This window comes from Cordyceps militaris (assembly GCF_000225605.1).
Source record: "Cordyceps militaris CM01 unplaced genomic scaffold CCM_S00001, whole genome shotgun sequence".
Taxonomy (NCBI): Eukaryota; Fungi; Ascomycota; class Sordariomycetes; order Hypocreales; family Cordycipitaceae; genus Cordyceps; species Cordyceps militaris.
The window spans coordinates 2,680,352-2,706,369 of NW_006271969.1; the positions used below are offsets into that span (position 1 = coordinate 2,680,352).

Here is a 26,018-nt window from a genome sequence, read left to right on the forward strand (position 1 = left end):
GATGAACCTATAAAGCTATAGTTTTAGGTATATTCCTGTAGTTTATTTTATTACCAAGCTGGAAATGGCGTTAATTAGATCCATGTATTGTAAAATGTTTGTCTTGCTTGAAGCTGATAACAGACTCAGGCAGTAGAATCCATTTTCTACTGATGATTTCAGCACTGCTATTTATCTCTTTTTGCTCTTTTTCCTCGGCATCTCCTAATGCTGGTGACTCGACTTCTTATCCTCACAGGCCGCGCGAGACTGTCGAGTACCGGCGTGTCGCTATCCAATAGTGCGGATCACAATTTTGCCACCGAAAAAACCTTTCAGTCCGGCCGGAAAGAAAGCCCATCCCTTTGGTCAAAACGCACAAGATCAATCAAGCCCAATTGTCCCAGACCTTGAGCAGGCTCCGGAAAACCGGAGGTGCCCCGGAATTGATCTCATAGCGGGGAAGATACAGCGGGGTGACCACTATCATTGCCAGTTGATGATGCGGTTGGCGCTGTAAATGCCCGCTAGCGGCACGGAATGTGCCCTGAATCTCTACCTGCACCCGCTAAAGTCGCCGCTTAATAATTATTAAAGACACCCACCCTCTCGACTCTCTCGCTCGCCGTCGCCGAGTTCCCCGGCGCTGTTAGTGGCTCAAAGCGCCACTTACAGTGGCTCTCATCCCATTCTCAGCATAGGTACCTACAGGTAGGTTAGTGGCTCAAAGCGCCACTTACAGTCCCATTCTCAACCTCCTACAGGTAGGTAGGTAGGTACTCAGTGTCCTGTCAGCATCCTTCTTATACACACGCCCCCAGTTCCCCGCCAAACCTCGTCGCTCCCCCTCCGATCCCGCCACAGTCCCCGAATTTGTATTTCCTCCCACTTCGCCGTTTCTCGAATCTTGTGTGGGCTTGGTCGATTCCTCTACCTTCAACAGCTTTTCTCTCCTTCTAAATTCAACTCGCGGCACCTCAGTAACAGCACAATTCACGGATCGACAAGCTAGCTCGCATTGCTCCGAGGCGGCCGCCATGTACGCCTACAACAAGCCCATCAACCCAATGGAGTACGTCTTGCAGCCATCCGCCCTTCTGTCCTGAAAATTTCCTCCGAACTTTGGTCGCGGGATTAAGTAAACATCCAATTGCAACATCGACGCTGACTTCACCGCGATAGACCTCCAGCTAAGCTGGTAAGATACCCTCAGAGCTTACGCCCCTCCCCCGACGCTCCGCTACTCGGCGCATCACCCCGCCATTGACAGTCTCTCATATCATCTCAATCACTACATCGCATTGACAATTCTACTCTAGGACCATTACATTGGTATTGATGTTGGAACGGGCTCTGCCCGTGCCTGCGTCATTGACGAGTCTGGTGACATCAAAGCCCTCGCTGCTCAAGACATAAAGCTGTGGCAGCCTGAGACTGGCTACTACGTACGTCGCGCCATCTCAGCTACCAGCGTCACAGACTGACAAGTTCGAGAACAGGAGCAATCAACCACAGACATTTGGCAGTGCATTTGCGAATGTGTCCGCAAGGTGGTCAGCGAGTCACAGGTCGACCCCAGCTCCATCAAGGGAATGGGCTTTGACGCCACCTGCTCACTAGCCGTCTTCTCGACCGACACCGACGAGCCAATTGCCGTCACTGGCCCCGACTTCAAGAATGATGGCAATGACCGAAACGTTATACTATGGCTCGATCACAGACCCGTCCAAGAGACCGACCTGATCAACAACACTGGCCATAACCTCCTCAAATACGTCGGAGGCAAGATGAGTATCGAGATGGAGATCCCCAAGATTCTCTGGCTCAAGAACAACATGCCCCCAGAGCTGTTTGCTCGCTCCAAATTTTACGATCTTGGCGATGCTCTCACCCACATTGCTACCGGAAACGAGAGCCGCAGCTTCTGCAGCACCGTCTGCAAGCAAGGATTCGTACCAGTCGGTGTGGATGGCAGCGTCAAAGGTTGGCAGGAGGACTTCTATGATGCCATCGGCCTCAGTGACCTTGTTGAAGATGACTTCAAACGCATGGGAGGCGTCGATAAGGTGGTGAGCCGCTCTTTTACTTCCCAATCACGTTGATTTGCCCAACCTCAAATCGGACACAAATCCGTCAGTCGGAGGATATGAGACCCGAAGCTAACGAATCCGTTTCACAGAATGGAAAATACGCCAGTGCTGGTGAATGCGTCGGAACCTTGAGCAAGCAAGCTGCCTACCAGCTTGGTTTGCCCCAGGGGATAGCTGTTGGTAGCGGTGTTATTGATGCTTACGCTGGTTGGATCGGAACTGTCGGCGCCAAAGTTGACCTTGGTGATGACGAACTCAACGCCAACGTCCCACACAACGACCTATCCCAGGCCTTCACCCGACTTGCCGCTGTCGCAGGTACCTCGACCTGCCATCTTGCCATGTCCAAGAACCCCGTTTTTGTTCCCGGCGTTTGGGGTCCCTACCGTGACGTGCTGCTACCAGAGTATTGGATGGCCGAGGGAGGCCAGTCTGCGACTGGCGAGCTGCTCCGACACATGCTAGACATCCACCCAGCCTTTAATGCGACGCAAGCTCTGGCCAAGGCCGAAGACAAGCACATTTATGACTGGCTCAACGCCCACCTCGAATACATGGCCGAGAAGAACAATGCGCCGGCCGTGTCGTATCTCGGGCGCCACCACTTCTTCTATGGTGATCTGTGGGGCAACCGATCTCCCATTGCAGACCCTACCATGAAGGGTGTCATGATTGGACTCGACAGCGATAAGAGCACAGACAATCTGGCTCTCTGGTACTATGCTACCATGGAGTTCATCGCCTTCCAAACGCGCCAGATCATCGAGCAGATGAACAAGTCTGGCCACGAGATATCTTCCATCTTCATGTCAGGCTCGCAGTGCCAAAATCCAATCTTGATGAACCTGATGGCCACCGTCTGCAGAATGCCAGTTCTCATTCCCCGTTATGTGCACGCCGCCGTCGTACACGGCGCTGCCATGCTGGGTGCCAAGGCTGCCAGTCACAACGAACAAGGCCGCGAGCCTGAGTCGCTTTGGAGCATCATGGACCGTATGAGCAAGCGCGGTCGTTTGGTCGATCCAGGCACTGACGGCGGCGAATTGGCGATGCTCGACGCCAAATACGAAATTTATCTTGAGATGTGCAACACTCAGCAAACCTACCGCAAAAAGGTGGATGCCGCCACTTCTCAGTGGAAGAAGGAGTTTGGTGACGACGCATAGACGAATCATAACTTAGAAACGACCCTTGTCAAAATCTTGACACAGACATCTACAGATAAATAATATAGAATAGTATGAATTACTGGTTGGTGAAGGGCAGAAGCACACCATTCGATACGAAAAGAAAGGTTGAGAGTGTAGCTACCTCGCCTGTTAATTATTCTTTTTTTTCTATCGTGACTTGTTCCTTGGGATGGATTTCAGTGTCCACTGTTCGTTGCCAATACGCGGTGAGTTCGGCCGCGGTCATCCTCATTCGGACTCCCACTACAGCAGCGTCAAAACGGTACTTTGTAACTGATTTCAAAATTCAAGCAGAAAATACTTAAGATTTATAATGATCAATTCATCTCTAGACATCTGTGAGGCAAGCCGTTATTCACGTTGGTTCATGGAGGCCCCACCCATGCCCCGTAAGCCGGTCTGATTGGCCCAAGCTCCCCGTGCCTGGCCAGCAACCAAACGCCAAAATTCTTGAGCAAAGCAGCACCAGCAACACCAACGCGACGGCGCTTCCAGTCTTCAATCATCGACACGTCAAGCCGGGCATACATCAAGGTCAATCTATTGCGCACGCAGACAAAGGACGCGATTTGCTTCCACCCGACGTGTGTTAGCTTCTTCCGCCGCGCCAATCACCCTTCTACCACCGCCCAGGTTTTTTGTTGACCTCGAAGCTCCCTCCCCCCCCTTCGAACCGAACATTCGCACACGGCAAAATCAAACATGTCCCTCTTTGGCGGAGGTGGCGCCACGGGCGGCAACTCGATCTTTGCTCAGAATAATCAGAACCAGCAGCAGGGCAATGCGACGTCGGCGGGCAGCGTGTTTGGTCAGAACACGCAGGCCGCTGCTGGAAACGCGGGCAGCGTGTTTGGCCAGAACACGCAGGCCGCTTCTGGAAACGCCGGCAGCGTCTTTGGCCAAAACACGCAAAACACTACTGGAAACGCCGGCAGCGTCTTTGGCCAGAACACGCAGGCCGCTACTGGAAACGCCGGCAGCGTCTTCGGCCAAAACACGCAAAACGCCACTGGAAACGCCGGCAGCGTCTTTGGCCAGAACACGCAGACCGCTGCAGGAACCGCTGGTAGCGTCTTTGGACAGGCTGCGCAGAACCAGACGCCACAGGCCGGCAGCGTCTTTGGCCAGAACACGCAAAACGCTGCCGGAACCGCTGGTAGCGTCTTTGGACAGGCTGCGCAGAACCAGACGCCACAGGCCGGCACGACGGGTGGCCTATTTGGTCAAAACGTCTTCGGTCAAAACGCGCAGAACCAAACACAGCAAGCTGGGACAACAGGCGGTGGCTTTTTTGGCCAACCGACACAAACCGCTCAACTAGGCGGCGCGAACGTCTTTGCTAGCCAACAGCAGCCGGCCGCATCTACGTTTGGCGGCAGTTTGTTCGCCAATCAGCCGCAGAGCAACACGCAAAGTTCAGGGACCGCGTCATCGCTGCCCGCGGGCGCCTACTTCGACACTCTCTTTGCCAAGACGCAAAAGACTGGCCAGAATACTTCCAATATGGAGGATCTCCCGAGCCTCGAGCTGGGCCTTGGCGATCTCCGCCACCGTCTACGAAAACTACAGTCTAAGCCGAATGAGAAGCCCCTCGAGGGCAAAGCACACTACCTGCTTGCTGCGGCAGGTGTCAACCCCGGTGCTACTGCCAAGGACTTGGGATTTTTGGATGTGCAGGGACGCGGCGAACGCGCCGCGACTGGCGGTTATGCTCCAAACGAAATCGATGTCGAAACTTACCTCTCGAACCTGCAAACTAAGACAACCCTTAGCATGATTTCAGACGGCTTGGACCGATCGGTTCGCGATTTTGACAACTTTCTCGAGGACAATGTTGCTCTAGAGTGGGATGCGCAACGCAAGCGAATATATGACCACTTTGGCATCACTCCTCGCGAGACTGGAACTGCTGGTCGCGAAAGCCAAGCAGGGTTTGGCCGCTCGCGACGAAGCAAAAACCAGAGCGGCACTGGCAAGACGGCTCGTGGTTCCGTCCTTGGAAACTCCAATTTACATCGCTCCGTCATTGGTGCTCCGAGTCGCATCGGAATGCATGAGTCCGAATTCACAGATGTCGACCCATCAGCAGAAGTCAAAAAGAAGGGTGGGGTGGAAGACCGCGCCATGCGTGAGAGACAGCTGAAGCTCTCCGATAAGGTTCGCAACTTGAACATGTACCGATTAGACAACCGCCCATACCCCATTCTGCACGAACTCTGCCGGATTGAAGAGAAATCACATGAACCGCATGCGTCTCATGTCGTTGAGGCGTACCGAGCCATGATTGAGATTGTTGGCGAGGAACCTGCCAATGCGCCTCTCGGCTACAGCGCGACAAAGGAGCGCCACTTTGCTGGCATGTATCTGGACGAGAATGTCAACTCTCCTCAAGCCGTCGAAATGAAGAAGAGGATTCTGGGTGGCGCAAACACATTTTTAGAAAAGCAGTTCATTCGACAGGTCGAAAGCCTCATTCTGAAGCATCCTCACGAAGCCAAACTCGGCGGTCTCCCAGATATCACAAGCAAGATCAAGGCATACATCCGCCTTCGCTCAGCAAGAAAAGACTTGGTGCCCGACAATACTGAATTGCAACAGGTCCAGGGCGAGTTTGTATGGGCGATTGTCTTCTACCTGCTGCGGTCCGGCAACGTCAGCGAAGCCGCGAAATATGTCAATGACAACAGCAATCACTTTAGAGGAATTGACAGGACATTCTCGACATATCTCAACAACTACGCTGCCAGCGAAGATCGCAGAATTACCAACAGAAAGCTGCTCGAGCGTTGTACAAACGAATACGTCCAGCGATACCGCAATGCTCCAGACAACTCCATCGATCCGTTCCGCATGGCTTGTTACAAAGTCATTGGCCGAATTGAACTAGCCAACCGCGATCTGAATGGTTTCAATACTGACATCAATGACTGGATCTGGCTGCAGTTCAACCTCGCCCGCGAAGGCGACAAGAGTGTGGAAATGGCAGGCGAGTCGTATGGTCTCGCAGAGCTGCAAATCAGCATTCGGGAGATTGGTCTTAAGCACTTCCCCAAGACTGTCTCCGACGACAACAACAGCGGCAGTTTTGGAATGTTCTTCTATCTTCAGATTCTTGCGGGCATGTTTGAAGATGCCATCGGCTACCTCTACTCCTTCTCCTACGTCGACGCTGTTCACTTTGGTCTCGCCCTGGAGTATTACGGTCTGTTGAGGCCCAGTGACGCAATGTCGTCACCGAATGATCTCCGCAGCCACAGCAGCAAGGGCCTACCTCAAATCAACTTTGGTAGGATGATCGGATACTATACTCGTGACTTCCGCGCCGCCGATGTTGCCTCAGCTGTTGACTATCTGACATTGATCTGCCTTAACCAAGACCTAGGCGGGGAGGCTGGTCGAAGACAGAGCAGCCTATGCCACGAAGCCTTGCGTGAGCTAGTACTGGAGACGCGTGAATTCAGCAAGCTCATTGGAGACATTCGCCCCGACGGCCAGCGCATCCAAGGTATCATTGAAATTCGCGGTCCTCTTATTGGTCTGGGCGACGAGGACGACTTTATCAACACTGTCACGCTGCAAGCTGCAAGCTTTGCTGACGAGAACGGGAGAACTACCGATTCCGTACTGCTGTATCACCTCGCTGGCGAGTACGATGCTGTTGTTGCGATTGTTAGCCGCGCTATTAGCGAAGCTATCTCTCTTGAAATTGGTGAAGATCCTATGCGCTTGATGCCCATCAAGCCCCGAGCTGGCGACAGCGATGCGGATGCCCAGCAAGGAACCAGTCTGAGCTTGGCTGCCATTGACGATCCTATCGAGCTTGCTAAGACAATGATGCGGATGTACGAACGCGATGCCATGTTCTTCCGCAAGATTCAGGACCATAATAAGATGGCCTGCCGAGTCTTGTTGGAGATGAGCACTATCAAGAATCTTGTAGAGACCGGTCAGTGGGCGCAATGTCTTGATGTAAGTTCCTCTCATTCCGGAGTTTGCCAATCACTGCTAACTCGAGGTAGAAAATCCGTGGTCTCGAGATTCTGCCACTGGATGCTGGTGGCGATGCCAGCACCATTCGCGCTTACGCCGCCAAATTTTCGGCCATGCCACAGCCCGTTTCCATCAACGTGCCGAATCTGTTGATGTGGACCGTCCTTTGTTGTGTGCGCCAGCGCGAGCAGCTCACCAACGGCCAGTTTAGCGGCAACGAGGGCACGCGCAAATTGATGGTGGACCAGCTCAAGCAGTTGACGCTCGACTTGACGACGTACACTAGCCAGTTGCGGTACCGCTTCCCGCCGCATCTGCACGAGGCACTGGCGAGGGCGTCTGCGGAATAATAACGGCAAACAGCTGCAGACGTAAGGTTTTATAGAGTTTTTGTATGGGGATGTTGATATTGATTAAAGTCATGGTTTTTGGCTATGTGTAGACTAAAACGAATGATCTGGGATGGATTCTTCAAATACATGATTATTCTCCATTATATTTGACACATTCTTCTCTGGACTGTAATCAGGTTTCATAACTGCCTCGGCGGCCAATAATACCAACAAGAGCCACCGTCAGATTGACCAGCTGGGGTGAATATGCCCACGTTGGCGAGAATGCAGTCTAAACTAATATTAAACGCGCGAAGCAACAATGTCTGCCAAGTCAAATACTCAAAAACAAATACCTCGTCATATCATGCTCTCATGGCTCTGGTTCCCTGCTTCTACTTGGCCAGCTGCTGACCGAGACTGAGCAGGCCAAATCGCCTGGCCATGATGTATAGACGCAGGCGCTTAGGCACAAAGTTGTACAGGAACCAGATCAAGGTGGACTTTGCGCCGGCCCAGAACCAGAGCGGCCGCTTCTTGGCCTGGATCATGCGCACGACGGTGCGCGCGTAGGCATCGGTGGCCATGGACTCGTCGCCGTTTGACATTTGCGTGCGATGGCGCCAAAACGATTCAATGGGCATGTACAGCGAGTCCGCAGGAAGGCTTGGGTTCCCGCGAACTATCCATTTCAGACAAGGTAAGTTGAGTGCATGATACTGATGGGACACCAAATCAGTCACGTACCGATATTGCTCTTGACACCGCCGGTTACGACGGTCACGACGTCGACACTATCAAACAGCGTTAGTAGCACTCTAAAGCATTGCTCTTGGGGAGGAGGGGGGGGGGGGGGCTCTGTCTTGAGCGAGAGCGTACCCAAACGGCTTCATCTCCATGCTCAGCGTGTCGCCGTACGCGTGCAGCGCGGCCTTTGTGGCATTGTACGAGGTGGAAAACGCGAGGGGCACAATGGGCGCGACGCTGCCAATGTTGACGATGCAGCCGCGAGCAGCCACGAGGCGCGCCGCAAACGCCTTGACGACGCGCATGGGCCCCAGCACGTTGACGTCAAACAGGTGGCGGACGTCGCCGTCAATGTCCGAGTCGAGCGCGGGCCGGTGCTTGACGACGCCGGCGTTGTTGACGAGCACGTCGAGCCCACGGCCGTCGAGCACGGCTGCGACACGCGCCGCCGCCGCCTCCACCGACGCCGTGTCCGTCACCTCGAGCGGCACCACGACCATGCCCGGGCGGAGCAGCGCCGTGATGCTCTCGGGGCGCCGCACCGCGCAAAAGACAAAGTAGCCCTGGCGGTGCAGCTCCGTCGCCAGCGCGCCGCCGATGCCGCCGATGCCGGCGCCGGTGATGAGCGCCGTCTTTTGGCCCGGCTCGGGGCGCTCTGTGATTTCTGTGGCCATTGATGCGGAGGGGTTGGTTTGCTTTGGGCGGGATTGTGTTTGCTGAGATATGGTAGGGCGCTGCGATGTTGTGTCTTGCGTGCTCCCAGCATTAACATGGAGAGAGAGCTACCTCGGCTCTTTTGCAGCCTACCCTAGAGTCATTTACAGGTTGGATTTCGCCCACAGCGCGTCACACGACACCGTCATCGCAAAAATAAAGAAGAAGAAAAAACCCCGCAACAAGATGAAAATGAGAGGAATTTTCCACAAGTCAGTATTTCAAGTACTTGTATTCATGCCCCTTTTCATTTGGCAGAGCGTGTCTCCCTCATCAAGAACATGCCACACCCCTACTTAGGACACCACGACTCTGATCTCTCCCTCTCCAACCGGAGGCTCGAATCCCCCCCAATACATCTCAAAAGTCGCCGGTTCAATGTCATAAGCCGAATCGCCGTCCCTCGCGCCGCTCTCAACCGGGATCTTGTCTCGTGCGGCACGCCGATCCTGGATGCGACGCCAGAGAAGGTCCTTCTCGGCATCCAAGAAGACAAGAACCCAGCGCCCACCGGCGTCTTCTATAATCGCTTTATACTCGTCGCGGTATTCCTTGTCGTAGAACGAGAGGTCGAGCACCGCGTCATTCGTCCCATCTCTGATGAGCGCGGCCAGGTCCGTCTTGATCCGCACCTGCGCCTCCTCCAGGTATCCGGCGTGCTTGTCGCGGGCAAAGTCAATGCCATAGAGACCGTACTTGTCACGAACAATTTTGTCGGCAGAGAAGCGCACAAAATTGGGTAGTTTCGCAATCACCGTCTTGGCCAAAGTGCTCTTGCCGGCGCCTACCCAAAAGTTAGTGCACAGGTCTTGCGGGTTTGCCGAGCATCGTGTTGGCATACCCGCAATGGCGCATGTCATAAGAACGACTGGTCGTTGGTCATTGGGGGGTCGGGAGAGATTGGACCGAATCTGTTCTTGTTAGTCCTTCGTGTAAGTGGCGCGTGGCATCCCAAGCAGCAATGGGACGGATCTTACTACTTCGAAGACGGGAGACTCCATCGCGTTGACTGTTCAGAGCTGGCAGTGACCGCTGCTATTATACGGGTATTTTCTGAGGGGATCTATTGCAGTTTGATGCAACAATGAAGTTCTGCTGCGTTGATGATATTCAGCCGATGACTCAACACTAGCGCCGATGCTATTGTAACGAGGTCAAAGATAACTATTGCGATAACTGCTGTAGGGGCGATCTTGTGATCGGGATCACCGTGCACTATTTTATGTCATAGGGAATCTTATTGCAGTATTGACTACTAGTAACTTTCTGTCTCAGGCAGAGTGGGCGTTATTGTAGAATAATACTGAAAGGTGTAAAGGGAGGAAGATGTTAGTCCGATTCTACTTTGTGGAGGGAGATGAACATTACCTTTCAACGCTCTCTTTTTACCTAGCTTTTTCTAATTATCCTATCTTCTTCTTCTATATCCGCTAATTACCGCTATTATCTCTGTCATGACTCGCCTTATTATTAGAATCGATTGGTAGCAGCAGGGCATCTTCTCCTAGCGAATGCAACATTACGAAGAATCCTCTCTTGTGCATGCCGATCTGAGCAGCAATGCAGCATGATTTCCAGCGCAATACGAATCGTCTGACAATTTGTGGGGTCTCGTTCAACATGTGTCCCTCAACAATGCTACGTGAGAAAACAGGGCGGGAATCAGTAAACTAATATGTAGCAGAGTGAGACACAGGAACGAACCTGTTCAAGTGACTATTGAGATCCATAATTGTACGCGACCTCCATTTACGGCCCCTGTCGATCTATGAGATCATAATTCATAAAAGGGATGGATGATCCCCGTCGAGTATTTCGCTTTGTTGCCGCGTTGCTTCGTCGACACCCGTCAGCCCGTACTTGCCACCTCTGCAGCTTCTGCATCCGTCATTCGCCCAACCAGGTCATCGTGTCGGCAAACCATCCATTACATCCATCTTCACTTTGCTCGTACACCTAAAAGAGAAGATGAAGTTCGCATTATCCCTCTACGTCGCCGTTCTCGGCGCTGAGCTCTCCTGCGCCATGCCCAGCATTATCGGTGGCCAGCTCGCTGGCAAAGGCGCCGCGCCATACATGATCAGCATTCGGAAAGACGGTGCGCACCAATGCGGTGGCAGTCTCATCAGCAAATATTACGTTCTTACTGCGGGCCACTGCCTGATGAACTTTGTTCCCAGATCGCTCACCGTCGTCGCCGGCTCCAACTCGCTCAAGGAGGGCGGCGTCGAGCGCAACGTCTCCAAGGGCATCACCAACCCCGACTTTGACTCGATTAAGCAAATCAACGACATCGCCCTGCTCAAACTCAGCGAGCCCTTTGAGTTTACCGATGCCATCAAGCCTATCGCCCTGTTTCGGAAGCAGGATATCAAGGCCGGCACCAACGTCTCGGCCTACGGCTGGGGCTACACCAGCTGGCCAGGGACCGCCAGGCCTTCGGAGCTATCGGTCGTGAATATCGAAACAACCAGCGCGGCCGCCTGTAGGGACAGGTGGTTTAACTACAACAAAAGAAACATCACCAAGAACCACGTCTGCACAAAGGCTGACGACCGCGGAACCTGCCAGGGCGACTCGGGCGGCCCCCTCGTCCTGATCGATAAGAATAACAAGACGGAACTGGTCGGCCTGGTATCTTTTGGCGTTCCGTGTGTCCAGGGCTATCCCGATGTTTTCACCAAGGTCAGCTCGTTCCTGAAGTGGATTGCGGACAACTCTGTATAGATGGCCCATATTCTACGACTAGCATACCGTATACAGCATACCGTACACAGCATACCGTACACAGTATACATAGAGTTCCGCTCATATTCCTATGACAATTTTCCTCGTACTGGAAGCGAAGTTGCTGGATCATACGGCGGTGCGTGATAGAAAGTATCACATCTAGCATGGGATATGACAAGAAGATCAATTAGCATAGCAGAGCGCCAAACAATTAAGAACGGAAATTTACAAGATTTGATTTCATCATCAGACACCTAAACGCCGAATTACCAGGTGGCTACGCGCTGTGCTCACATATCCATACTCATCAAGTACATTTCCAGGATTCTCATGAACTTGGCCACAAACGCCTCCAGATGGAAAATCACCTTTGTTCCGGTCTTGATGCGGTGCTCGTAGAACGCGGACCACCGAACCACTTCACCCTTGAGTCCATCATCAATCATACCCAGCAGCTTGAATGTGAGCGTCTTAAGGATTATGGTAGGCGGAATGCAATGTGTCAGGAGGTCGTATAGCTTCGATCGAACCTGCAGGATCCGAGCCGGCGTATGCTCATCCATAATCTCCTTGGCAATTTGCCCAATGAGCGCGTCCCAGTCGGCCGGCGGTATGGGAGTGCTGTCGGTAACCTTTTCGCTGTAAACGAAGTCAGTAACACGGAAAACTCTGTACGCAGCACTGGTACGGGCAAGAGCTGAAAACATACTTTTGCGCATGTACAGCCTCATACATCAACAGAGCCTTGCGCAGGTTGCGTCCGCTCTCCACTGCTATTCTTTGGTGCAATCCTTTAATCACGCTCCAGTTCTCCTTCTTCGCCGCGGAGGCGAGCACGTCGCAGATTTGCTCGTGCGACGGCGCAGGCACTCGGACGAGCAGTGTTCGCGACCGAATCGGGGCAATGATGTTCGAGGTAGAGTTTGCGAGGAGTATGAGTCGTAAATTGGGCGAGTACTTCTCCATGGTGCGACGGAGCGCAGCCTGCGCGTCACGGCTCAGGTGGTCAGCTTCGTTGATCACGACAACCTTGAAGCGCTGCTTGGCCGACTGATCAACCTGCTGCGTCTGCGCCACCTCCTTGAGCAGATCCTGCACGACTACCCTGTCATAGTTTCCGACGTCGGACGGCGTGATCTCCTGATGGTATACTGATGCGACAATGTTGAACTCGAGCTTGCGGTTGCTGCTTGTCTGGAAGACGCGCGAGTCAATCTTGATTTTTTCCACGCCGGGCCCGTAGAGCTCCTTTAACGTAGCCACGATTCGCGTCTTCTTTCCAGCACCGGACGGTCCGTACACGAGGAGATGGGGGAAATCGCCGCTTTGTGCCTGGTATTGAGTTAGTTAACGGTCCATGGTTGGCGCTTGGTTCTCGTACGAGAGCGCGAAGGCGTTCCGTGAGTTCGTCATGGTACGTGAGCGCGTCGAGCGACCTGGGTCGGTGTTTATCGACAATAAGAGCCATTGTTGCGGTGGTTGCCCGATTATCTGGTGATGGTGAAGTGTACAGGACTTTTTTCGGTCTTGGTAGCTGGAGACGCGTCGGCGCGTTAAGTGTACCTACCTGAGAGCTGTGGCCCTGGCAGCTCCCCACCAATCACCAATGCAACGGCTGTGCTGCTTGGCCTACAAGAACTTAGAGGTGGACTAACGTTAGACGTTTGTGTGTTGCGCGCAATTCTACCGGCACGAAAACCCCCGGGGTTTATATTTCTTTCTAGAAAATAGAAGGATGTGAAATAATAATATGCTATACAGATTTCAACCCTCTACTGAAAAGTTCGCTGTGGGCCACAGTCATGTGGTAATATACACATTCGGATCATACATGGAAGTTGACTTATGATGAAGCAGGAGGTTGGCTGCCGCTACCTGCCTCTGAAACTGAGGGAGCAGTCCCGGCCGCCTCAATAATCTGCGCCTGCGGGAGCTGGCGTCTGGGTCGCTTGAGCTCTTCAAGCGTAACACCGTCCAGCTTGGTGATGCCAACAACTGGAGCCTCCCCCTTCTTGACAAATCCCCATTGTCCTTTCTCTGGTCAGCAAGAAATGCGGAAGTAGCGCTCACTTAACGGCAAACTTACCAGGCAGTTTGTTGCCGGCCAGTCGAAATGCATCACGAACGACCTGCTCGTGGAGGCGGCCGCGAACCTCGAAAAGAATCTGGCTGACTGCCATTCTTGTTGCCCAGTGGTCAAATGAACCCTTTCCCTTGCCCATTCTCATCTGGCAGGTGTTAGTATAGGTTTCGGGCGTCGGGCTCGAGCTGAGTCGCTGGGGGGTTGCTAACCTCGTTACCGCTAACATAGACACCGACGTTACAGCACTTTCGCTTGTAAAGTCGGTACTTTTGGCCTCGAAGTCGAGTCTTGATGGTATCCTCTGCCATCTTCAGCGACTTTGCGCTGATGCGACGTTGCTTGTCCGTCATACGAAGGCCAAAGTCGCCCCAGATGACCGTGGTTCCCTTTGTCGAGCCTCCAGTAGCCACTCGGCAACGTCCTTTGGCCATTTTCTTCTTGCGGTTGATATCAGGTTCAAGCCATGTTCCAAAAACGGGTGTGGTTGTCGAGAAGGCCTTTGGTTGTGGCGCCCAGGCTTTGGAGAGGGCTCCGGATTGTCGGAGCAATGGCGTTCGGATTTGTCGCAACGGCGAGAGACTAGAGATTTGCAATCCTTTGAAGGCATTGGCCAGCGCTAATGGGGTGCTGGGCTTCATCTTGCGCAAAAAGGTTACCTGCTCGGTCTTGCTACTGTCCTCGTGAAGCTCCAAAAATCTGAGCCGTAGTCTACGGCGACAAGAGTGGTGGCCTGACGCATTAGGCACTAACATGATTCAATTAAGTGGTCGGTCACGTACTTCGTACTTCGCGTCCCCTTCGCGTCCACCCTGTGGAGCTGCCATGGCAAGTGCAATGATCCAGGCTAGTTACGACCTACGCAGCTCTGCCTAGAATCCAACAAGAAAAAGGCTGTCAGCTGAGCTGGCATTGATAAGCCTATAAATCAGTCTGATTTGTATCACAGCATTTCTCCTGTCATTGCGCTCTCATCACCCACAATGCCTGATATTCGCTCTTTCTTTACACCCAAAGGCGGCGCGGTCGCGGCCCCCGTGAAAGCTGAGCCACCCAGCCAGAAACCCGACAGCAAGCGGAGAAGTACGCGACAATTCCAACTTCGGTGCTAGCAGTACATACTAATGTTGGAGTAGAAGTTGTTCGCAATGTTGTTGAAGACAGTGATGATGACGAGATCGTCGAGTAAGACAGCCCACGAACCGTAGGCGCTTTACAATACTCACACCCTTTAGAACGAAGCCTGCTGTGAAGCCTACACCGAAGCCCAAGAAGAAAAAAGCCGAGTACGTGGTGCGCATATCTGAAAAATGCTGCGCTGACTTATTGACAGAGATGACGGCGTTGAAATTTCGACAAGCGACTACTTCACATCCAACAAGGCACCAAAGTCGAAGCAGGCTACACCCAAGAAATCTGCCGCTGCTGCAACCAAATCCGATGCCCCAGTCAGAAGCAGTCCACGATCAAAAGTGAATGGGGCAAAAACGACAGCACCAGCAACAACACAAGCCAATGAGAAACAAGCGCCGAAGCGAACAGCCAGACCTTCTTACCGGGGAACACGAGACGATGACGACGATGCATACATGGAAGATGCCGATGAGGATGGCAATGACATATTCGCCGCCGCCATCAAGGGCAACGGCAAGGGAGATGACGACTACAAAGAGGACTCTGATGAAGACATGCCTGTTAAGGCGTCACGGGTGGTATCGAAAGGGAAACCTGCCCCTGAGACGAAGTCCCCCCGCGCTGCTCCAGCGAGCAAGAAGCGGAAGACCCCAGAGCCAGACTCTGATGAGGAAGAAGAAGAAGTGCTTCCGCGAAAGAAGCCAGCGGCTTCGAAGCCCCGTGCACCTCGGGCCAAGAAGGCTGATGCGTCCGAAGACGCTTCCATCCAAAAAATCCTCGACAGTGTCGCCACAGTTCGGCCACCAACCCCACCACCGACGGATCCAAATGCCAAGTTCGACTGGCGAAAAGCTGCAGGCGGTGGGAATGCCACCGTTCAACCGGTAGGCAGCGCCGATATTCCCGATGGTGAAGAGGAATGTTTGAGCGGTCTTTCCTTTGTCTTCACTGGCGTCCTGCAAACAATTGCCCGTGAGGAGGGACAGGCACTCGTGAAGCGGTATGGTGGAAAAGTGACTGGCCAACCCAGCAGCAAAACTAGCTTCGTCGTTTTGGGCGACGATGCTGGTCCCAGCAAACTGGCCAAGATCAAATCTTTTGGTATCAGAACTATTGATGAGAATGGCTTGTTCGATTTGATTCGCAAGCTTCCTGCCCATGGAGGAACTGGCAAAGGAGCTCAGAAAGCGCAAGAAAAGAAAAAGGCCGACGAAGAAAAGATCAAACAGCAGATTGCCGAAATGGAGGCCGAGGAGAAAGCCAAGAAAGTCGCTGAGGCGAAGGCTGCAAAGGCAGCAGCCAGTGTGCCGGGTGCAGCTCGTCCACCGCGCCCTTCTGCTACCCCGACTCAGCTTCTCACCTCAAAATATGCCCCTACCCAACTCAATCACATATGCGGCAACAAGGGTCAAGTGGAAAAGATCCAAGCCTGGCTAAGAAATTGGCCAAAGGCCAAAAAGTACAATTTCCAGAAGCGTGGCGCCGATGGACTGGGGGGCGAGCGAGCGATCATTATTTCGGGACCACCTGGCATTGGCAAAACGACAGCCGCCCACCTGGCTGCCAAGCTTGAAGGATATGACGTCCTGGAAAGCAATGCCAGTGATGCTCGTAGCAAGAAGCTGGTCGAAACTGGCGTTAGCGATGTTATGAATAACACGTCACTACTAGGCTTCTTCGCAGGTGACGGTAAAAACGTCGACACGACAAAAAAGAAGATTGTCCTCATCATGGACGAGGTGGATGGCATGTCTGGTGGCGACAGGGGAGGTGTTGGCGCCATGGCCAAGTTTTGCAAGAAGACAGAAGTTCCGTTGATTCTTATTTGCAACGAGCGACGTCTACCAAAAATGAAGCCTTTTGACCATGTCGCATTCGACGTGCGATTCAACCGGCCAACTGTAGAGCAAGTGCGGTCACGCATCATGACAATCTGCCATCGCGAAGGCTTAAAACTGCCGCCCCCCGTTGTCGATGCCCTGATTGAAGGCAGCAATAAGGATATTAGACAAATCATCAACATGATTTCGACCGCAAAGCTGGATCAGACGAGCATGGATTTCAATCAAGGCAAAGCCATGACCAAGGCCTGGGAAAAGCACGTCGTTCTAAAACCGTGGGACATCTGCCAAAAGATGCTGGGCGGCGGGCTTTTTGCCCCGGCTAGCAAGGCGACGCTGAATGATAAGATCGAGCTATACTTCAACGATCACGACTTCAGCTTTCTGATGATACAGGAAAACTACCTCCGCACCAAGCCAATGGCACTCAATGGCAAGGGCTACAACAAACGAGAAGAAAGGCTCAAGACGCTAGAGCTGTTCGACCAGGCTGCGGAAAGTATCAGCGACGGCGACTTGGTGGACAGAATGATACATGGCCCCCAACAACATTGGAGCCTCATGCCAACGCACGCCATATTTAGCACAGTCCGTCCTGCGAGCTTTATCGCAGGCCAACTCATGGGTTCTAGCTTCACCTCGTATCTCGGGAACCTCAGCAAGACTGGCAAACTCGGACGATATATCCGCGAGATCCACTCTCATATGCGCCTGAAGAGTTCTGGTGACCACAATGAAATCCGTCAACAATATTTGCCCGTTCTCTGGAAACAGCTCATTGACAAGCTTCAAGATGAGGGCTCGGAGGCGGTGCCGGAGGTTATCGACCTGATGGACGCATACTACTTGACGCGTGAAGACTTTGACGCTATTCTGGAACTTGGTGTTGGGCCAATGGATGAAAGTACCGTCAAAATTGAAACCAAGGCGAAGGCGGCCTTCACACGGACGTAAGCATTCTCACTCTTTTGCTGGCTGCATGCCATAGCTGACCTGCTTCCTAGATATAACGCTATGAGCCATCCAGTCCCATTCATGAAGGCTAGCACAAATGTTGTCGCTCCGAAGAAATCGGCTCAGGACGTGCCAGATCTAGAGGAAGCAATAGAGGAGGAAGACGACGTGGAATTAGCAGAAGCCCCTGCCGAAGATGACGACGCGATCGATTTCAAGAAAGACAAGTATATCAAGCAGCCCAAGGCAAAGAAGGCCACCAAGAAATCAAAAGCAAAGGCGGATGACGAAGAGGACGAAAAGCCCAAGGCGAAGCCCAAGGCAAAGGCCAAAGCTAAGAAATAGCGCCTGTCGGTGCCCTGTTTTGACTACATGTATTCGGAGTACTGGGGTTTATAATTACGTGTCGCATCCATAGATTTGGTTTACATTGTTGGTTGAAATACGATGAGGGTTTAAAGGGTTCGTCCATCCAAATTCCTCTTGCACCCAGGTGAGTTGTATCCTTGAATGCTGTCCTGCCTGGTTCATAGCCTGGCGGCAGAGTGGTCCGTATTATGGTGCTGTGATTGTAGAACCAGATCGGGGCAACAACCGCGCCGCTATGTCCAACATAGGATGGGCCCGACCTTGAAAAAGTACCATTGAATGAAATGACGACGGCGCATGGTAGGTAATTGCTGAGTTAAAGTTGCCTGCGCTGTCGTGGCCAACAGCTAAGTGACACGTGCGATAAGTGCTTATCGAATCGACCACGTCTCCAGGTACGCCACCGGCGGCAACGCGACAAGCTCAGCTACATGCGCAGTTCCAAGCTACAACCTTAACAACACCGATTTTCGCTATTCTCACGGCTAGTCTTTTCGAATATCAACGGTCATATCAACTAGCAAGCTACCTCGATTTTTCGGCAGAAAGGCTAGCAAGGCTCCAGCCCCACCCCTATTCTGCTCTCCCTGCGCTGGGCCGGCCGTTTGAAAGAGGACAACTGCACCACGACCTGCGCTCGGCGAATCGACGACAAGCCGAAGACTCGAGCCGGCGCCAGCGATAGGAGACGAAGTATTTGATTCTCAATACACACAAGGTCGAGCCGGCGAACTGAGAGGGCGGTCCGATCCAAGATGTTCTTCCTTGGCAACCTGTTCTACGTCAGCTGCCTCCTGATCAATGCGGTGGCTATTTTATCAGAGGATCGCTTCCTGGCGCGCATAAACCTGTCTCCAGGATCGCACGATCCTGGGTTCGGCACCGGTTCGGAGCCGCAGAGTGTGCAGGCCAAGATTGTACACCTGATTGCCAGTGTACGGACGTTGATGAGAAGTACGTTGGCCGGGCGCATCCAGTCCGCCCACGGAGCTCCAAAGCGCGCGCCGCTAACATGGATATAGTGCCGCTGATAATTGCAAATACATTGATCATACTGTACGAGCTGATTCTTGGCTAATTGATGGAACATGTGGGCATTGGAAACGAGAGATGAAAAGAACAATTCATGATGGCTAATTAGGGGATGGGATCATGTTGATGGTACTACAGCGAATAAATCCCCCGCTTGCAACTTGTCATAATAAACAATTTGGAGTAAATTGTGGTACAAGACGATGCAATGAAGCTCGCCCGAGACTAGATAGTTTCAATACATAGGGTATGTAAACTGTACCCTGCAAATCCTCCCTGTCCAAATCAGACCTTCGCTTTTCCATCTACCTTTTCCTACTTGTACAAAAAGAGAGAAAAGAGGAAGATGCTTCATTTTACCGGCAATTGCTGCCAGTCGCCATGCAAAAGAATCTTTTTTCACCTTTGAATCACCATCATGAGAGGAGCATTAACACATCGTGTCTGACCCAACGCCGGCCCAATATGTATCGTAGATTTTTGTTGTAATAGTACACGTGGAGTACTCTGCTCGTTTCTGAAGCAGAGTCTCCCACAGATAAAGAGAGTGTCGCGCAAATCGCCTCTGCATTTAGGCGTTCTTGACGACGCCGACCTTGGCGGCGCGGAGGACGCGGCCGTTGAGCTTGAAGCCCTTTTGCTGGACAAAGAAGACGGTGTTGTTCTCCTTTTCGGGCTGCGGCGTCATAAAGGTGGCCTCGTGCTCGTTGGGGTTGAACTTTTCGCCCTCGGGCTCGAGGCGCTCGAGACCATGCTTGGCCAGCGTCTGGATGAGGATGCGCTCGGTCATCTTGAGGCCCTCGTACAGGTTGACGAGCTCCTTGAGGTCGTCATTCTTCTCGGACGCGTTGATCTTGTCGGCGGGGACGTTGGCCAGCGCGCGGTCGAGGTTGTCGACGCTGTCGACGAGGTCCTTGGCGAACTTTTGAATGGCAAAGTCGCGGGCCGTCTTGACCTCGCGCTGGGTGCGGTCCTGGAGGTTGCGAAAGTCGGCGACGGTGCGCATGCACTTGTCCTGTGCGTTGCGATACCGCGGTCAGTACGTGAGATCCTTTTGATTTGGGGCTTGCATGGACCGTGGGGGCGCTACGAACCTTCCAGTCGCGTGCCTCAGCGTCCTTTGCCTCGAGGCTTTTCTTGAGCTCCGAGACCTCGTCGGACGCTCCCTTCTCCTCCTCCTTGGTCTCGGAATTTTCTTCGGATTTCGCCTCCTTGGCGTCGCTGTACCATCTCGATGTGGCAGGGAGGAAGGATCGGAGAGCTGGCGTGGCGACGGCGTACGCCTGTGGGCGCGCCAGGAGCTGGCTGGCAGCAGAGGCCCTCGGCGCAGCGGCGCGCAGAGTTCTGGGGAGAGCGGCAACGGCTTGGCGCAACATTGTGATTATGGTGTATATATGTGAGGGAGGGGATGAGGAATTAGATTGATGCGGCAATGGCAAGCATAAAAGCAGATGCGCAGTAAAAAATCGACGTTTGGCGAATGTGACCTTTCAGAAAATTCAATGGTCGAGCTATTATGGCGGTTCGCTCCGGTTTAGGGGAATAATGACCGAACGTGCAGGGGTTGCCATCTTCTTGGCTGGCGGATCAATGATTGCCCGAGGTTTTTTTGGCGGGCCGGTAGAACCCTCCAGCAGTTCTGGCGAGAAAAGGCCGCCGATATGCGCTGAGCCACAGCGGACTCCTCGCCTTCCATTTGGCATTTTCAGTGGCTGGTGAAGCTCCCCGGCGAGGTACTCAGCCACAGGCGGCGGCCCTTACGTCGCGCCGTGGCAACCTAGCAGCTCACCACGCTCGTGCTCCGTCTAACCATCATCAATTCCACGTCTGCCTGCGCATCAATCGCGGCAACGAAAAAGAGAACTAGCCCCTGATTGCGACGCGGATCTAGGCTTTTCGAATTCCCATCCCCGCACCCTGCTCCCGATTCTACCAGCGACCCCATACCCAATCAAACAACACATTTCCAAGGTCCTTCCAAAATGGCAGCCGCCGACTCGAGCCGGGTCCAGGAAGCGCAGAAGATTGCAAAGACGGACCCCAGAAAGGCAGAGGCAACCTACAAGGAGATTGTGTCCCAGGCCCCGGCGGCGACTTCAGATGCGGCAACGCGCGAATATGAGCAAGCTTTAATCAGCTTGGGAGAGCTGTACAAGGATGAGAAGTTAGTTTGCCGCTGTCTCGCCTCAACAACTACGGTAGAACTGGGATATTGACAGGTTATTCTTCGATAAACAGGAAATCACAAGAGCTGGTAGAGCTTGTACGACAGAGCCGTACGGTTCTGTCGTCGTTTGCCAAGGCAAAGTCGTCAAAGCTCAGTACGTTTGCCTTCCCTCGGCCAAAGCCAGGCAATTTTTACTAATCGAGTTCGCTCTACGCAGTTCGTCAACTTCTGGACCTCTTCAAGGAGATCCCCAATAGCACCGACACCGAAGTCGCTGTCACAAAAGACTGTATCGAATGGGCCACGGCCGAACGCCGAGCCTTTCAGCGCCAGGACCTCGAGGTCCGCCTGGTTGCGCTCCAGATGACGAAGCAATCCTACTACGAGGCGCTCACGTTAACGAACGGCCTGCTTCGTGAGCTGAAGCGTCTGGACGACAAACTACGTCTGGTCGAAGTTCAGCTTTTGGAGTCGCGCGTTTACCATGCCCTCGGCAACATTCCCAAGGCCCGGGCCGCGCTCACGAGCGCGCGCACGAGTGCGGCCAGCGTATACACGCCACCGCTGCTGCAGGCCAACCTCGATATGCAGAGCGGCATGCTGCATGCGGAAGATAAGGACTTCAACACTGCCTTTTCCTACTTTATCGAGGCCCTGGATGGCTACCACACGCAGGACGAGAGCCACAAGGCTCAGGCAGCCCTGCAGTACATGCTTCTCTGCAAGATCATGCTGAACCTCGTCGACGACGTCAACCAGCTCATGACGTCGAAGCAGGCTGTCAAGTATGCCGGTCAGAACCTCGAGGCAATGAAGGCTATCGCGCGTGCTCACGCCAACCGCTCGCTGGAGGAGTACGAGCGCGCCCTGTCGACTTACCGCTACGAGCTGGGAAGCGACGCCTTCATTCGCAACCATCTCCGCCGCCTCTACGATGCCATGTTGGAACAGAACCTGATCAAGGTGATTGAGCCCTTCTCCCGCGTGGAGATTGACCACATTGCCAAGATGGTGGGCCTGGACACGCAGCAGGTCGAGCGCAAGCTGTCGCAGATGATTCTGGACAAGGTTATCATTGGTGTTTTGGATCAGGGCGCCGGCTGCCTGATCATCTACGACGAGACGCACCGCGACCAGTCGTACGACGCAGCTCTGTCGACGATTGACAAGCTCAGTAATGTTGTTGATGTTCTGTACACTAACCAAGCCTCTTTGCTGGAGTAGAGGAAGGGAATATGGTTCTCAAAGGTCGCATGTCTATAGAGTTAGAGACTTAATTATTCTGATAATCAAGTTGTTAGCCACAACGGCATTTGCCGGTTATGTGATCTTGGTTAACCTGGTAATAACAACTAGTTAGCAGCCAAGTAACGGAGAGTGTGTGCCAAGAAATAGTTCCCGCGCGGAAACATTGAGGCCATGTACTCGATAAGCTGATTCAAGAAAGAAACGCCCTCTTTCGACAAGGTAGCTCAATTACAATGCTGGACCTTGCCGCGGCTCCCGTTCTTTTTCAAGTGTCGTCCCCTTGTCTCGTGTGCGCGAGTCGTGCGCTGGCAAGGTATCATTTGGGTGCTGGGCCATTCGCCGGCAAGTGTCCAGCAAACACACCCTAATCACAAACATCCAAAACCACCAGCCTGGCAGCCTCTTTCGCGACGTCGACATACTTCCACCACCCAGGGCAGAAAATGCACAGAGTCAGTCAGTTCATGTGACTCTGCGCCTCATTTCACGGCTTCTATGGACCATGGCACCTTAATGCAGCGGTGGAGCAGGCCCATGACCGAAACAGGTAGCATCTTGAAAAAGTTTGTGCCAGGCTAGCGAATCAGCCCTGCCATCGCCCACTGCCGAGCGACGCCCCTACCAAGTATTCACTAGGTAGTTCCTCTATTACCACTTGGACGACTTGGGTCATTGGCATCGCCGGTTCTTTGCGCCAGGCGGCCGGAGGACTGGGCCAGCCGGTTGGGGGGGTGGAGAGAGAGTTTCTCCATCCTCATCGCTCTGGTGTGCCTCGCTCAACTCTGATCGTTTTTTTCCTTCTCTCCTCTATTTCTTCCTCTTCAATCTCCTTGACATGCCAATTACATAGTTCGCCCGGGCTGCAAAACGAACACGAAAAGAAACGGCCATGAGGGTATGCCAAAAGCGGTCGATATAAGCCATGCACGTGGACCATGAAGAACCTCTCATTGTCGCCGCCGAAAAGCCGCGCTGGTTCAAGAGCCCGCTAGCGTCTGACAGGCTTCGGCGACCATCGGAAGCACAACCGCACCAAGACGACTCGTTCAAAGACTCCTTGTGCGTCGCGTCGGACGATCAAGGCAGCCACAATGGCTATCCTCCTTTCAAGCGAGTATGCTTGTCACTTTGTTGCCGTTATTAGGACATGGCTAATCTCGTTTCATTAGTACGAGGAGCCAACCCTGCTGGAAATCTTCTACGACTTGTTCTTTGCGGCAAACTACAACGTCTTTGCGCAGAGCCAGTCAGTCACCAATCACCGACGGTTCAAAGCCTATGTAGGCTACTTTAGCTTGCTCTGGGGCACCTGGTTCGTCGTCACGCTGTATGATGTGCGCTACGTCACGGATAGCATCTTTGGTTCGTACTTGCTGCTCATCCCCGTCCCTTGAGTTGGTCCTCGTCTAACTAACTTGTCGTATAGAGCGGGTGGCGCGAGCCGTCCAGCTCGGCGTCCTTGTCGGCTTCACCGTTGTTGCGCCCAACTTTGACCCGGAGGACCAGGATGAAGGAACCATGATGACAATGTGTGAGTATCGCGTTCCTCCAACGTCAATAGGCTTGCGCTGACGGACACAGCGCTCATATTATTCGTCTCGCGGATCTGCCTCGCCATTGAATACGCACACACGCTGGCGCAGATTTACAAGTACAAGCGCGCACGACGGCCGCTGTACCTTCAAATCGCCATCAACGTCACCAGCGCGGCCGTGTACATGGGAATCACATTCCGCTTTAAGGGAAAGCAAAGCCGCGTCTACATTACATGGTACATCTTTACCGCGGCAGAAGCCATACTCAGTCTTGTCATCTCCAACTACTGGAAGACGCTGAGCTTCACGCGCACGCACCTGATGAAGCGCCTCAGCCTCATCACCGTCATGATTCTCGGCGAGAGCATCCAGACCGTGTCGCAGAACATTGCGACCATTGTCAAGACGCCCGAAGCATGGAGTACGCAGACTGCGTCGAGGACAGAAATGGACCAGGGCTGACTCTGCATCTCCTAGATCCCTACACCATCGGCATGATCACGTCCGCCACAGCCACCATCTACTGCGTGTTTCTCGTCTACTTTGATTGGATGCGCCACCTTCAGCTGCCCGCCCTGCGACAGCAGATATGGACAGCACTGCACTACCCGTTCCACCTGTGCTTGGTCATGTTCATGCAGGGCTTCACGCAGCTCATCCTCTTTGTCAAGGCGTTCAATGTCTTCGCCGTCATCACCAATACCTGGCTGCCCGACGATGATGCCGCCGACGATCCGCTCCAGACCTACAACGAGACGAGCCGCTCCATCGCCGACGAGCTGACCAACGCGACGACGGAGATTTTTAACCTCTACCCGCCCAAGGACGCGGTGGCGCGCGCCGTCGTCGACCACTCCATTTCCAACATCTCCACGATCCCGGACCGGACCTGGCCGGACCTGGAAGCCTGGCTGGCGCAGAACAACTCGTCCCTCGAACTAGACGATGCCACTCTAAACGGCTTCTCTATTCTTGTGGAGCAGCTCAGGGTCATCATCTCGACGGTGGCCAACAGCATCTTTACGTCATTCGACATTGACGTTAGCACGGATATCAGCCTAAAACACCCTGGCGACAGTAACCCTTTCAAACTAGCTGAGAACCAAGTCACCATTAGCGAGAAGACGCGGCAGCGCTCTCGCCTCGTTGTATGTTCTGCCCTCGGCCATCAACTGCAGGCTTCCCCCCTCCCGCGTGATGATCGTACCTTTTACTGACACGGGCATGCCTAACTAGTTTGCGTACACCTACATTGCCTGCGGCTGCACGCTCATCCTCCTCGTCATCATGGCGCTCGTCTCGCGCATGTCGCCGCTCGGTCGGCTCCCGCGCATGCGCTTCATCATCTGCACCCTGCTCGGCATCGGCATCGCCGTGACCGCGGTGCTCTTCTTCGCCCCCGACAAGACGGACATTTTTCTCGACAGCCCCTGGTCCATACCGACGATCCTCTTTGGCTGGCTCGTCGTCACGATCCTCGTCCACGTGCGCGGCAGTAGCAGCAGCAGCAGCAGCGGGTCTGCCGGCCGAAGCCGCCGGTCGCTGCTCGACACGGCGCGCAACGTGGTGAGCTTGTTTCGGCCGCGGCGCGCGGGGAGGGGGAGGAAGAATGGGGACGAGGACGCCCCGCGAGACGACGGCGACAGCCAGCAGGTGGTGCTGAGGTTCTGGCCGCCGACACGGGAGAATACTGGCCTCTCGGCTGCAGAAACCCTGCAAGGCGCTGGCGGTACGTCCCGGGGCCCCCGGCGGGTGTCATTTCGGGATGTATCACCCAAGGCTGTGCCTCGTCCAGCTTCGCCAGACTCAATACGAGGATACGCAGAAAATGACCATCGCAGAGCGGACGCTGGCTACCACGTCTAACATTGAGTACAACAAAAGCA

The 26,018-nt window shown here is 53.6% G+C and overlaps 12 protein-coding genes across 12 annotated transcripts; 7 read left to right on the top strand and 5 right to left on the bottom strand.

Annotated features, from left to right (window-relative positions):
- Positions 1-207: 207 nt before the first annotated feature.
- Positions 208-3,235, top strand: CCM_00854 (ribitol kinase; the record flags this gene model as incomplete). Its single annotated transcript, XM_006666013.1, has 9 exons — positions 208-280; positions 476-495; positions 577-627; positions 695-743; positions 844-1,051; positions 1,162-1,177; positions 1,299-1,424; positions 1,506-2,048; positions 2,117-3,235. The coding sequence occupies 9 exons, from the start codon at positions 208-210 to the stop codon at positions 3,233-3,235; spliced, it is 2,205 nt and encodes a 734-aa protein (XP_006666076.1).
- Positions 3,236-3,961: 726 nt separating this feature from the next.
- CCM_00855 (nuclear pore protein (Nic96)) lies at positions 3,962-7,599 on the top strand (the record flags this gene model as incomplete). The annotated part of the gene is made up of 2 exons (XM_006666014.1): positions 3,962-7,228; positions 7,279-7,599. The coding sequence occupies 2 exons, from the start codon at positions 3,962-3,964 to the stop codon at positions 7,597-7,599; spliced, it is 3,588 nt and encodes a 1,195-aa protein (XP_006666077.1).
- Positions 7,600-7,976: 377 nt separating this feature from the next.
- CCM_00856 (short chain dehydrogenase/reductase) lies at positions 7,977-9,002 on the bottom strand (the record flags this gene model as incomplete). Its single annotated transcript, XM_006666015.1, has 3 exons — positions 7,977-8,263; positions 8,329-8,375; positions 8,461-9,002. 3 exons carry the CDS (start codon positions 9,000-9,002, stop codon positions 7,977-7,979), a joined length of 876 nt encoding a protein of 291 aa, XP_006666078.1.
- A 336-nt stretch (positions 9,003-9,338) lies between these two features.
- Positions 9,339-10,043, bottom strand: CCM_00857 (ATP/GTP-binding protein; the record flags this gene model as incomplete). Its single annotated transcript, XM_006666016.1, has 3 exons — positions 9,339-9,826; positions 9,884-9,953; positions 10,020-10,043. The coding sequence occupies 3 exons, from the start codon at positions 10,041-10,043 to the stop codon at positions 9,339-9,341; spliced, it is 582 nt and encodes a 193-aa protein (XP_006666079.1).
- Positions 10,044-11,010: 967 nt separating this feature from the next.
- CCM_00858 (chymotrypsin-like proteinase 5A precursor) lies at positions 11,011-11,769 on the top strand (the record flags this gene model as incomplete). Its single annotated transcript, XM_006666017.1, has 1 exon — positions 11,011-11,769. The coding sequence occupies one exon, from the start codon at positions 11,011-11,013 to the stop codon at positions 11,767-11,769; it is 759 nt and encodes a 252-aa protein (XP_006666080.1).
- A 293-nt stretch (positions 11,770-12,062) lies between these two features.
- CCM_00859 (replication factor C subunit 5) lies at positions 12,063-13,240 on the bottom strand (the record flags this gene model as incomplete). Its single annotated transcript, XM_006666018.1, has 3 exons — positions 12,063-12,411; positions 12,482-13,104; positions 13,154-13,240. 3 exons carry the CDS (start codon positions 13,238-13,240, stop codon positions 12,063-12,065), a joined length of 1,059 nt encoding a protein of 352 aa, XP_006666081.1.
- A 375-nt stretch (positions 13,241-13,615) lies between these two features.
- On the bottom strand, positions 13,616-14,679 carry CCM_00860 (60S ribosomal protein L16; the record flags this gene model as incomplete). Its single annotated transcript, XM_006666019.1, has 4 exons — positions 13,616-13,803; positions 13,859-14,000; positions 14,065-14,563; positions 14,642-14,679. The coding sequence occupies 4 exons, from the start codon at positions 14,677-14,679 to the stop codon at positions 13,616-13,618; spliced, it is 867 nt and encodes a 288-aa protein (XP_006666082.1).
- Positions 14,680-14,835: 156 nt separating this feature from the next.
- Positions 14,836-18,126, top strand: CCM_00861 (DNA replication factor C subunit Rfc1, putative; the record flags this gene model as incomplete). Its single annotated transcript, XM_006666020.1, has 5 exons — positions 14,836-14,935; positions 14,989-15,037; positions 15,088-15,138; positions 15,186-17,777; positions 17,832-18,126. 5 exons carry the CDS (start codon positions 14,836-14,838, stop codon positions 18,124-18,126), a joined length of 3,087 nt encoding a protein of 1,028 aa, XP_006666083.1.
- Positions 18,127-18,905: 779 nt separating this feature from the next.
- Positions 18,906-19,172, top strand: CCM_00862 (protein transport protein yos1, putative; the record flags this gene model as incomplete). Its single annotated transcript, XM_006666021.1, has 1 exon — positions 18,906-19,172. The coding sequence occupies one exon, from the start codon at positions 18,906-18,908 to the stop codon at positions 19,170-19,172; it is 267 nt and encodes an 88-aa protein (XP_006666084.1).
- A 581-nt stretch (positions 19,173-19,753) lies between these two features.
- Positions 19,754-20,558, bottom strand: CCM_00863 (mitochondrial co-chaperone GrpE; the record flags this gene model as incomplete). The annotated part of the gene is made up of 2 exons (XM_006666022.1): positions 19,754-20,197; positions 20,277-20,558. 2 exons carry the CDS (start codon positions 20,556-20,558, stop codon positions 19,754-19,756), a joined length of 726 nt encoding a protein of 241 aa, XP_006666085.1.
- Positions 20,559-21,164: 606 nt separating this feature from the next.
- CCM_00864 (26S proteasome non-ATPase regulatory subunit 11) lies at positions 21,165-22,573 on the top strand (the record flags this gene model as incomplete). The annotated part of the gene is made up of 3 exons (XM_006666023.1): positions 21,165-21,346; positions 21,421-21,503; positions 21,567-22,573. 3 exons carry the CDS (start codon positions 21,165-21,167, stop codon positions 22,571-22,573), a joined length of 1,272 nt encoding a protein of 423 aa, XP_006666086.1.
- A 946-nt stretch (positions 22,574-23,519) lies between these two features.
- On the top strand, positions 23,520-25,998 carry CCM_00865 (uncharacterized protein; the record flags this gene model as incomplete). Its single annotated transcript, XM_006666024.1, has 6 exons — positions 23,520-23,711; positions 23,767-23,959; positions 24,024-24,128; positions 24,179-24,553; positions 24,610-25,280; positions 25,369-25,998. 6 exons carry the CDS (start codon positions 23,520-23,522, stop codon positions 25,996-25,998), a joined length of 2,166 nt encoding a protein of 721 aa, XP_006666087.1.
- Positions 25,999-26,018: the final 20 nt, after the last annotated feature.